Source organism: Aspergillus homomorphus (genome assembly GCF_003184865.1).
Source record: "Aspergillus homomorphus CBS 101889 unplaced genomic scaffold BO97scaffold_56, whole genome shotgun sequence".
Taxonomy (NCBI): Eukaryota; Fungi; Ascomycota; class Eurotiomycetes; order Eurotiales; family Aspergillaceae; genus Aspergillus; species Aspergillus homomorphus.
Genome location: NW_020291942.1, coordinates 101,629 through 113,880, shown reverse-complemented (window position 1 = coordinate 113,880; position 12,252 = coordinate 101,629). Strand labels below are relative to the sequence as shown.

At 58.5% G+C, this 12,252-nt stretch overlaps 2 protein-coding genes and 1 non-coding gene across 3 annotated transcripts; all 3 read right to left on the bottom strand.

Moving 5' to 3' along the window:
- Positions 1 to 77: 77 nt before the first annotated feature.
- On the bottom strand, positions 78 to 167 carry BO97DRAFT_t251. Its single transcript has one exon. It is a non-coding gene; the product is annotated as a tRNA-Asp (tRNA).
- A 1,154-nt stretch (positions 168 to 1,321) lies between these two features.
- Positions 1,322 to 3,457, bottom strand: BO97DRAFT_462235 (uncharacterized protein; the record flags this gene model as incomplete). The annotated part of the gene is made up of 4 exons (XM_025699404.1): positions 1,322 to 2,389; positions 2,469 to 2,830; positions 2,886 to 3,177; positions 3,233 to 3,457. 4 exons carry the CDS (start codon positions 3,455 to 3,457, stop codon positions 1,799 to 1,801), a joined length of 1,470 nt encoding a protein of 489 aa, XP_025547088.1. The 3' UTR covers positions 1,322 to 1,798.
- A 2,721-nt stretch (positions 3,458 to 6,178) lies between these two features.
- On the bottom strand, positions 6,179 to 10,961 carry BO97DRAFT_480958 (ABC transporter ATP-binding protein; the record flags this gene model as incomplete). The annotated part of the gene is made up of 4 exons (XM_025700788.1): positions 6,179 to 6,234; positions 6,269 to 6,346; positions 6,911 to 6,939; positions 6,979 to 10,961. 4 exons carry the CDS (start codon positions 10,959 to 10,961, stop codon positions 6,179 to 6,181), a joined length of 4,146 nt encoding a protein of 1,381 aa, XP_025547087.1.
- Between the last annotated feature and the right edge of the window lie 1,291 nt (positions 10,962 to 12,252).

The following is a 12,252-nucleotide window of genomic DNA, read 5'->3' as shown; positions in this document are numbered from 1 at the left end:
GGCGAATAAAGCGGATGAATTTCGAAATCAAGAGATGAAGAAACACGGCAAGATGAAAAAAAAAAAAAAAGAGAAATCTCCCCGACTGGGAGTCGAACCCAGGTCTCCCGCGCTTGTTCCCAGACTGGATTGACAAGCGGAAATCATGACCGTTAGACCATCGAGGATGGGATGAGGATCGGGTGCCATTTTTACGTCCTTCACCCAAACTGTGTGTATGCCATGTGATACCGGTCTATCGCCATCCCGGTCGGAACTCTCAGTCCCGGCCGACTTCTGGCAACTCCACCTTCATCATCATCATCATTACATTCGTCCCATGCATTGTTCAAGTTATGCCAGCCATTACCCTGTCTCAGCGCAGGATGGATGAGACGTCCGTGAACCGCCCGACACCTCTTCTACCAGCCAAGACGACACGTATAGGAGCCACGTCCCCCCAGTGCTCGTTCTCGACCATATTCTCCTACCGGTGGCAGATTCTCCGACAGTCTATCGAAGTCTCCTCCAACCCCTCGATGCTGTTCTACGCTGCGATATCCAGAAGTTGGTCGCTCGTTTCATCCGCACTGGTGCAGGTATTCCTGGCTGACCCATACGATTCCTTGGAGTCAGGCTGAAGGGCAGATCTTCTTGACGGCAGCGGTTGACTGGCATTGGGCATGTCTCCTACAACAGACTACACACTTTGATCTTCACAACCAATATTGCTGCGTGTCGGGTGTCCTGCTCCTGACATAGTATACTCTCATCGGTCGCGACGGGTATGAACGTGTGCTACTTGCTGCATATGCCATGGTCTCAGTGTCTTGAGCTTGCACAAGAGGGTTGTGTGATTGTAGGCCCATCCTAGACGCGGTTCACACTCTTCATACATATCTAGGCCACCGAGATACCGCCCGACGCCGTTCCTCTCCTTCGCCCTAGAGGATATACAAACATCCTCCACCAACACCACGAACATGATCGCTACCTACGATGCTCACCGTTGCCATGATTCGCAAACAGAATGGCAAACGTTGATGCTGGGAATTGCACCAGCCGCGCCTTCAATGTCATCGCACCGACACCACCATCATCGTGGGCAATATGACCAGAATAAGCAGAAAAGGTTTCTCGGGATCGTGAAGCCAGTCAGCCTGCTCGTGCTCGCACCCTCCCTTCCATTCCGCTGCGCCCCAGACACGGACACATTCTTGTTCCTCGTCTAGCCTCTCACTCGAATCCTTATCATCCTGCACGTCATCGAAGGGAACCGGTGCTTCCCCGACCATACTCAGTCAGGCAACTCTGATGCGTAAATGTTCGTCAGGAATGCGACCGGGCAGGATATATACACCTCATCAGCTCAGCGACGTGGTTTGAAGGCTCGTAGATATTGCGGGAGATTGACGTACGCGGCGACTGATTCCTGGGGCAGGCTGGCGATCCCTAGGCTCGGTGATCTGGGCTGAGAAGCGACGGTCGGCCGTGACCCACCGGTTGATATGGGCGATGATCTACAGTCGATGTGGAGTGCAGTGGATGCTCAAGACTCTGCAACTGCATTCCTGCGACAGGTCGGATGGCTTGAGCATTAGTCGCCGATGGTTTCCATCTGTCTGACACTCGGTAATCGCGATGCCATCTAGTTTCAAGCTCGAGATTCTCCGTTATTGAACCATAGCAGTACAATCCATTCAATTGCACCCTAGACATTACATTACAGGGACGCTCAACCAGACAACCTCATAAGGAGAATATCCCACGAACGGAGAACGCCATCTAAAACTTACCAACCGTACTCTACCCATCACAATCACAGAGCCTTCTCTACCCCAACGTCGTCCAACATCGCCTCTCCCTCGCGCCTGCCTCGCTCCAGTGTGTCCATCATTCTCGCCCAGATCCCCTCGTTGAGCCGCCCCTGCAGCCAATACCCCTCCTGCCTGCCCTCCTCCCAACGAACCCCGGCCTTACACGTTGTCAACCCATCGTCCATCCGCACTCCAAGCCCAGTCAGCAACTGGGTCAGCTGCGTGTTCCCAAGCACAAACGCGGGCCTTGTTCCCTTCACCTCGAGATCATACCAGGGGAGATGGCTCCACGAGGTGAGGGCCACCCTGGGTGTACGCGAGCCGTATCCCTTCGGCACGGCGGGGGTGTTCCTCACGGGGACATGCTGGGCGATAATCTGGGCGACACAGGCCGGCTCTCGGGCCTGGCGGATGGTGTGACGGAGGTGGGCAGCGATGCGGACGAGATCCTGAGCGACGGCCGGGGCGACGGGGACGTTGATCCAGGGGTTGGTGAGGGCGCCCTTTGGCGAGGCGACGTGCGACTGGATATTGAGGGTGAAGATGAGGCCGGTGTGCGCGCCGCGGGCCGTGGCCGCCGGGGGGAAGATGGACTAGAATGACGGAGCAGTGTTAACACGGAACCCACTCTTGCGCCAAAAGTTCGGCGCCCAGGGTGGTGCGAGGACGTACTTGGTACACAAACGCCATTAGCAGGTCGTGCTCCGTGACCTGGACGCCCTGGCTCTGGGCTTGGGACATCCAGTCATCGAGCCGCGTCTGCGGCACGAACAGCATCCTACGCACGCGACGGGCGGAGGTCGGGCAGACCGCCCAGAACCGCTGCCGCAGGTATGCGGCCAGGAAGCGGGTCCAGCTGACGCGGAAGCCCTGCGAGTAGCGCGCGGCGATAGGATGCGTGGTGCCCTTAGCAGCCATCTCGGCGCCGGATTGGATGACCTCCGGTTTGAGGACAAAGTCGGGGCGAACGGCGGGGTGGCGGTGGTGCGTGCCGGACAGGAAGTCGCAGTAGGTCTGTGCGATCCAGTGCACGCCTGACACTTCGTTAGGGACGAGTGCGGGCTCCGGGCGAGGGGAATAGCTGCTTACCTCCAGCGTCGGATAGCGCGTGTTGGACGATGAAGCGAATGACGCATGCATCACGGAGATGGACCGTTTGGATGGAGAGGGCTTGGTGGCTGTCATGCCTACCCGGTTTGCACTGAAACAGTCCCTCCAAGGTCTGAGGATCATAGAAGACAGGCTCGGGCTCAGTGTCTTCAGAGCGCGATCCTGCGGTGCTCGCCGGCACGAATTCCCCGAGGCTCCTGTCGACTGTCCGGGCGCGGAAGATGGCCTCGGGCTTGCTGTGACTGCGTTCTTCCTTGGTCAATTTCGAGCGCTGCTCGTCGCGAATTAGCCGGCCAGTCAACACGCTCGTTCGGCAATCCACGCACCATCAAATCCAACCTCGTCGCGAGAATCGGGTACTCGGCGACCAGCGCCTGTGTCGCTGCCAGGCATTCCCCCGGCGTCAGTCTCACTGGCACCGCAACAGTCAGATATACTTCGAGCTGCCGCGAGAACGACAGCTCCAGCGGCGAGAGCTTCATCTGCTGTTCCAAGGCGGTGTCGCGGGGTGGCGAGCAGGGCACCGCGTCGTCTCGCAGCTGTTTCTCCATGATGGCGATTGCTGTAATTCTCGAATCGCTCGCCCACCCCCTGGCGACTGCGGTTCGTATATATCCCTCCCTTTTCGCTCCGTATAGCTCGCGGTGTGGGGACCTGGTTGCTCGGCCACCATGCAGAGAAGAGCAAGCGAAGGGCTCGATCACCCACCGCGATCGTCATTGCGCCGTAATGAGGGATCTGGTGCGACGAACCACGCCAGGTCTCAGGAGATAGAGTGGGATGTTAGCGGGGGATGAAGTGGAGACCATGAGTCTAGAGCTTGAAGACACTGTTATGTGTAGGATAATGTTGTTTCGTAGGACTTTTTCTGCCGGCGTTGAGAGGCAGCCGGTGCCATTCCGGCCCTCTTCTGTGTGCCGCAATGCGCCCTCGCGAAGCCTGATTTGCATGTTTTCGTTTTGTTATCTACCTCATGAAGCAAACCGACATGTCCGAATGTTCAGGGGAGACCGCACGTGCGATCGACAGTTCGACCCCGCTGAACCAAGGAAGACGTTCTGTACTCCTGGCTTGGCGACTCAATCGGTGGGGGGTTCGGTAGAACCGGGCAAAGATCATCGAAGCTATTCCAGGCTTGTCACTGCTGCCGGGTTTTCCCCTCACCTTGACTCAGGACGCGCTGGAAGCGGGTGCGGCGGGTGTGAAGTCGAAGACCGGCATTGATTGCGATGACCAGCCATCGTCGACAGACTTGTCGAAAAAAACACACTGCGCGAACCCGATCGCCAACGATGTCTCCGAGAATCCGCCGATCGCGTCGATCGAGAGACTGCCTTTCCTGTCCATTGGCCACAGGGTTGTGGTCCTCCGACAGCTGACAGCTTCCCCCTTGCCAAACTCTGCAACTGCGTGCATCCCTTCCACGTGGCTGTGGCGCGCCGGGTCTGATGCAGCTCTCCGTCTTCATGCAGGGCCATCTGCAGCGTCTGATTGCGACTGCGGGACTCAGTGTTGAACGTGTCCAGTTGGTTGTGGCGTCGATGCATGAGACCTTCTACAGGGTCAGGATGCTGCATATACGCTGTGCGAAAGGGGAAGTCGAGGACCCAGCCGCTGCAGAGTGGTTAGGGTCTGTCGTGGAAGTACGGTTTATGTGCATCGCGGGAGGGGACTTTCAGCTTGACCTGTCAATGGACGGTTAGCCTTGTGCTCTTTGTGATGCTCTGAAGTCTGCGGCCCGGTGACGGGATAAATATATATGCGCAGATCGACTGCCGATGTGCCGGAGACAGTACCGCATTACGACCCAGAAGAGAAACGGGCGAATCAGGCCCCAAAAGCCCACCGAGCTTTGATACAGTTGTCGAAGTCATCGAGGTCATCCCATCCCACACTGACACTGACAAGGTTATCATCAAGCTAACGTCAACACACCAAACCGGCTTGTGCGGACTTTACGGTATCGTTTGGACGCCTGTTCAGAGGTATTGGGATAGACCGAATCGGGGGATCTCGAACGCGCTGCTGGGAAATAATCGCGCGGCGGTGTTCACGGTGCATATCGCTGCCGTCGAGGCGCTACGGGTATGTTGTTTGACTACGCGGCGGTGACGATGATGTATAGAGACTGGTTCGGCAGATGGATGAGACTGAGGGAAGTGAGTAAGCAGTTTAAATAGAGGGTCTTTCTTGTGGCGGGTTCTTCATGGGTGGACATGACGTGAGTCCAGTTGATGTAGCGTTGCATTTCACTTTGGTAGGAATGGAGCTGATTGTAGGATTGTCGGATCCAGATTAGATCATCTCGCCTAATTTACAGGTCGCCAAGCCTACCTCTGAGGCCTTGATGTCATTATCCGACTTGGAGTATAATGAATACCTACATTCTTGAACACTTGAAGCTTGCATTCTTTGTTTTGTTTAAAAGTCATTCGGGTGCATCGGCAAATAGAAGGTACTTATATATCTTCAGCTCGGTATAACCTTAAGCCTCTCAACCGAACACATATATATATACAAAGAGAGGGTCTAGGTCTACCCTTTTTCTCCGATGACTACCCTTACTTTGTTACCCTCTTCCACCAGTGGATCTCAGTAGTAGGGTCAGAAATTAGATAACCAGGGAGAATGCAGCAGCAGTAAAGTCCCGAGCCCCGACCTCCGACGGCACCACCTCGTAACGGAGCCTATGGTTCCGTTCCCGCGTGGTTGACAGAATTGACTCAGAAGCAAGACCAAAGAAGAAGACTGTGTCAAGACAAAACGACTGAATCCTTGCCTCCTCCACTGATCATCATATTCATGTAGGTCCACCCCACTGAAAGAAAATGCAGGAAGAGAAGGGGGGTGGGTGATCGGATCAGATTAGATTGCATTCCTTGCCGTGTCGCTAACCGACTGGTTACTGGTAGTTCCACCGTGGCCCAAGGATGTAGGACGTGGTCAAGGTACGGTTGGGGATCAGATACAGTGGGAGGAAATTAATATGCACCCCCCCCTCAGAAAGAGTTCAGCACTTTCCCTAATCAAGTCTAGCCTATGGCTATTCTGCCAGCTTCTTCCCATATATTTTAGGCGGTGTGTGAGCGCTTCAAGCAGGCGGTATCTCTAGAACCAAACATTGGGGGAGAGGGGGGGGTGCAAATTAATTTCCTGCGACTGTAATTTCCTGTCCCAGGGTGGATTATCTACTGATATTGCGTAACTAACAACTCACCCGGTGAACTGGGTCTGGGCGGGGCACAAAAGGGAAGAATTTTCTGCGGGCGCGACTAGCCTGGACTGTGGTTTTTGTTGTGCGGGAGGAAGTACTGTACTTCCCTCTGTACTGTACACATCTGTAAAGATACATACATACATACCATACAGCACGATAAAGACAAGACGTCTCTCTAAACTACCTGCGGTGTTAGGCAGCTCCCCTTGGAATATTCCACATGCTAAATCGCAGTGTAGCACAGTATACAAACGATTTCGCCGATTGTGCGACGTGACATCGCCTAAAAGGTACGTGTGTTTGCTGCAAGACAACACGACTGATCATGTGCAGATTGCATGTAACACCGCCGCCGTGTGTTGCGTTTGCAGGCTGTGTGATGTTCCACGCATACAGACTGTAATGTGACACAGCGGGACCGCCTTACATGCCGCAGTGTAACAGTCAAAAATACCGCGTTGTCACAGAGTAAAGTACCACTAAGCCAGCTGCACAAGCGGCCCGGCTCAGGATCTGATTAGACAACGCGCAAGCGGATCAGATAGACCAGTGGTGTGGTGCGTCGCACAACAACAGGATCTGATTAGATCAGGCGCGGGCGCGCTAGCTGGTTCGGGCTGCCAAGGGTGACCTAGTGGGCTCGGGTATTTTTGGTATTTCCTGCTGTTGAACTTGTTTACCGGGATGAGATGGAGCAACTTTTGAGTAGTGTACTGGCTAGGCAGTTACTCTCAGTTATGGTAGTGGTATCGACTGACTACCATGTGCTTATCTATACTATACACACTCTCAAACAACATGAACGAAAGATCTATTCTATTATTAAATACAGTATAACCCCAACACGGGACTCACGCAACAGTCTGATGCAGCACATTGGCGCGATAACTCTCGGAGCGCACCAACAACTCCTCATGGGAGCCACTATCGACGCAGCGGCCGGCCTCAATGAGGAAGATGACATCGGCCTTGCGGATGGTATTCAGACGATGCGCGATAGCAACCACCGTAATCCCCTTCGCCGCTCGCTCGAGCCCATCCTGCAGCAACTTCTCGGACTCAGCGTCCAGGGCACTGGTAGACTCATCGAGGATCAACAGCTTCGGCTTACGGACGAGGGCGCGCGCGATGGAGAGCCGCTGCTTCTGGCCGCCGGAGAACTGGCTCCCGGAGGGCCCGCAGAGGGTCTGATAGCCGTCGGGAAGGGCCATGATGGTATCGTGGATGTTGGCCAGCTTGCAGGCGTCGTGGATGTCGTCGAGTGAGACGTCGACGCCCGGGGGCGCGCCCAGCGCGATGTTGAACTCGATGGTGCCCTCGAACAGCACGCTCTCCTGCGGCACCAGCGAGATCGAGTCGCGGAAGGCCACGCCGCGCGTCTGCGTCACGTCCAGCCCGTCCACCACCACCGCCCCCTGCGCCGGCCGGTACAGTCGCTCCACCAGCGAGATGATCGTCGACTTGCCCGCCCCCGACGGGCCCACCAGCGCCGCAAACTTGCCCGCCGGGATCGTCAGCGTCAGCCCGTTCAGCACCTTGATGTCCGGCCGCGCCGGGTACGCGAAGTGCACGTCGCGCAGCTGCACCGTCGATGCGCCGCCGGCGCCGCCGGGGACGTGCTTTTCAGTGGTGGCGGAGGACGACTCCACGTCCGTCCCAAGCGACGGCGGCAGCCGGTCGACGTTGCCGCGCATCTTGTCCGAGCCGATCTCAATCAGCCCCAGAATGCGCGCCATGGCGGCCTTGGAGGCCGACAGCTCGGGGGCCAGCGCGAACATCTGACTCCACAGCAGGGCGCTGACCAGCAGCGAGAACACGACGATCAGGAACTGGGTCTGGGTGTAGTTGCCCAGGATGATCTGCTTGGCGCCCCACCAGTAGGCCAGGGCGTTGACCATGTTCCCCAGGAAATAGGTCATGGCCTGCCAGAAGCTGGCCTGCAGGGTGACCTGCAGGGTTTCCTTGCGGGGGCCCTTGAGCGAGCGGCGGTAGGTGCGCAGGGTGAGGTCCTCGAGGGCGAGGGAGGCGACGGCCTTGATGGAGGAGATGGCCTCGACGCCGATGTCGACGGACTTGGTGTAGGCGGTCTCGTGCTTCTCCTCGAACTGGCCCAGCACGCGCAGCTCCATCAGCCCGGCGCCCAGCAGCAGCGGCACCAGCGCCAGACACACCAGCGCGATGCGCCACGCGATGATGTGCGTCATGACGATGGCCGCAATCAGGTTGATCGTGATCGAGATCAGCGTGCCGACCACCGACCCGCTCAGTCCCGCCAGCGCCTGTCCGTCGCGCGTGATAAACGACAGCAGCAGCGCCGGCGTGCGACCCTCGCTCTGGTGCCACTGCAGGTCCTGCTCGAACAGCGCCCGGAACGACAGCACCCGCACCGTGTACACGATCTTCTCCGAGATGCGCCCAAACCCGGCCCAGCTGACCACGTTGGCGAAGAACTCGATGATCGCCAGGATGAAGAACATCAGTCCGTAGAAGTTGCCGCTGTCGCTGATGCTCGACGCGCCCTCGCACGGATTCAGACTGGCCACCGTGTTACCGAAGATCACCGCCTCGCCCGAGAACGCGCCGCCGACGATGGCGGACCCGATCAGCGCGAGCAGGATGTACAGGAGGTGCGGACGGAGCGCCGGCGCGTAACCCTTGGCTAGCGCCCACAGGGACTTCTTCGGGGTGGCGAGTTCCTCCGGGTCGGCCTCTTCGCCGGAGGACGGGGAGGAGGTGTTGGGGGCAGGGGTCTCGTGCACGACGGGCGACTTCTCCGCGGGATCAGCCAGGCTGGCCTTCTCGGCGTCGATTTCGACGTCTGTCAACGAGGGCTGGTCGGACCGGCTGGCGGTGTCGGCGGCGGCGGCGGCGGGGGCGTCGTCCTTGTCGCTGGCGGACGACATGCCCTGCAGCTTGACGAGGTCGGCGTAGGCGCCGCCGCGGGCCATGAGCGTGGCGTGGTCGCCCTGCTCGACGATGGTGCCCTTGTGCATGACGACGATGTTGTCGGCGGACGTGATGGTGGAGAGGCGGTGGGCGATGGTGATCATGGTGCGGCCGGAGGCGATGCCGTTGATGGCGCGCTGGATGCGCTGCTCGGAGCGCGAGTCCAGCGAGGCGGTGGCCTCGTCGAGGATCAGCACGGCGGGGTCCTTGATCAGGGCGCGCGCCAGCGACACGCGCTGCTTCTGGCCACCGCTGATCAGCCGGCCGCTGGAGCCCACCAGCGTGCCGTAGCCGTGCTGCAGCGCGCTGATGAACGAGTGCGCGTCCGCCAGCGTCGCCGCCTGCTGCACCATCTGCACGATCTCCAGCACCTCGCCGCCGCGCTGCGTCGCCGCCGCCAGCAGTTCGTGGCCCTCGCGCACCTCGGCCGCCAGCTCGCCCAGCTGTGGCGTCAGCAGCGTCGCCTTGAAGCGTGCGTGCTCCGGGTTACTCGAGTTCATCAGTCCATGCGCGATGTTCTCCAGCAACGAGCGGTCCAGCAGCGAGGGCTCCTGCTGCACCAGACTGAGGTAGCTGCGCAGGTCGCGCGTGTTGATCTCGCGCAGGTCGTGGCCGTCGAACAGGATCTGGCCCTCGGTGGGATCGTACAGTCGCGTCACCAAGCCCGCGATGGTCGACTTGCCGCTGCCGGACAGCCCGACCAGCGCGGTGTGCTTCTTGGCCGGGATGAGCAAATTGATCTTGTCGAGGACGGTGATCTCGGGGCGCGAGGGGTAGACGAAGGAGACGTCCTTGAACTCGAAGCCGCCGTCGGCGTGGCGGTCGGTCAGACGCAGACCGGCGTCGGTGGTGGCGTCGATCAGCGGGGTGCGGTCCATGTCCTCGCGCAGCTTCTCGTAGGAGGCGACGCCGGCGACGAACAGATGCAGAAACGGGGCGACCTGGCTGAGCAGCAGGGTGGCCTCGACCAGAATGAAGATGACGGTGAAGACGGCGCCGACGCTGATGCCGCTGGTGCCGTCACGGACGTGGGCGGCCACCTGCTTGGCACCCTGCCAGAACGCCAGACCGTTGGCCGAGTAGGCGATGAAGTACAGGAACCCGGCCTGGATGCCTACCGCGGTGGCCTTCTTGAGCCCCTGCGTCTCGGCGGACTTGAGCGCGCCCGCGAACTTCTGCTCCAGACGGGTGTTGGCGCCGAAGGCCTGCACGACGACGATGTTGTTGAGGGCCTCGGAGGCGATGGAGGCGGCGGTGGCGGCGTAGTCGGACATGGCGCTGGAGTATTTCTCGATGTAGTGGCTGCCGATGAACGACATGAGGAAGTAGGCCGGGATCAGCGACAGGAGCTCGGCGGCCAGCTTCCAGTCCTTGATGAAGGCGACGATGTACGCGGTCACGAAGAACGACAGGCTGGCCAGCACGATGCCGACTTTCTCGGAGGTACCGGAGCGAATGGTCTGGATGTCGCTGCTGAGCCGTGAGGCCACCTCGCCGGGAGGCAGGTTGTCGAAGTACGAGGGCTCCTGGCGGAGGAGGTTGCGTAGGTATTTCTCGCGGAGCCGTTGAGCGAGGCGGGCCCCGGACAGCGTCCAGCAGGTCAGGTGGATGTAGATGAGCACGAACTGCGCGATGCCCAGGTAGACGATCAGCAGGATCTCGTGGTTGATGCCGCCTTGGTCGGAGTCGCGCTCGCTGGTGGTTTCGGGGTGGTCACACGAGATGGTGTTGAAGTCGTCCAGGAGTTGACCGAAGATGATACCGATGATGGGGAAGGGCACGCCCGACCCAATGGCCGCCACGATGCCGGTCAGCAGCACACACACCTCGTACTTGGTCGGGTTGCCGGCCAGCAGCAGACGGGGGAAGCCCGCCAGCTTCTTGACGAACATGTTGGAGGAGGAGGAGGAGGAGAGGGAGGGAGGGAGAGGCGGTCAGAGTGGTGGAGTGCCAGATTGGCAGTGCAGTGCCGGTGCGACGCCCTCAGGAAAGGAAAAGCCTGCTCATGCAAAGGGGAGGGAGTGGCATCCACAGTCCTGGGGGTGGTGGTATAGGTGTTAAGGAAGATGAAGGAGTGGGAGCAAACGCAGAGCAGAACAAGAGCAGAACAAGAGCAGACAGCGGTGCTGAAGAATGTCGGCTTGACAGGGGCCCCTCCGGTGCTTTTACGTAAGGTGAGGAAGTTTTTGGAGCTGCATGGCTGCATGGCTGCTTGGCTGCTGCTTGGCTGGAGGGGGAAAAGATAATCAATAATCAATCAGAATGATCTCTTCTCCACTGCCGATACCCAATCTTTACCTGGTCTGTACAGTATGGAATTGTATGATTTTGTATGGGACGGTATAACCCTAACCGGCGGTTCTGATACCGTATCGTCGCTAATGCCCCGGCCTTTTTTTCGCCGCTGATAGCGACGAGGCCAGGGCAAGTGCGCCGGGACAGAGGCCAATAATAGAGAATAGAAGACTGGGGCTGCGTGGGATTTCGATCAGATAAATTCTCTGATCCGTCGAAAGTCGCTACTCGGTGCAGCGTGAGTCGTGACTGACATTCGAGTGCTTCCTCGACATGCAGCATGCAAGAACTTGACTCGTTGAACGAGGATTCGAATAGTATCTGATCAGACATAATAGCACTCACTTCCCTGCACTCTCAATTCCTAATCCCCAATCCCCAATCCCATACACGTTGGCAAGCAAACCCGCGGTGAACAACCGGCAAAAACGGAGCCCTGAAACCAACGCAACCCACTCTGCCCTCAGTCACAACATCATACGAACCCACCGGCGCCTCCCTTTCCAAGGCCTGTCATGCGCGCCAGCGTCATGCATACGAGCCTGGTTCCACCGCAGTTATCTGATCCTGGGCAACCCCTCCTCCCTTCTTTCAGGTGGGTTGGTTGTGTCTACTGTATCCCCGACCACCGACAGCCCCCGGGCGCGAGCCCTGGTTGCTGTAGCTGGCTCACCTACACACACTGTAAATACAAAGTAAACCAGACTTCTCACCTCCAGTAGAACATCACAATAACATAACCTGCCCACGAGTAAGCCACACCCGCACAGAGCACCCGTTCGCTCAAGGCGAAGAAATTCACGGTCGCAGATCGGAGGCCCACGGCTAAGACTTTGCGTGCCTGCAATGCCAATGCTGCCAATACTGCCAAGTCGAGCGCAGCGCGAG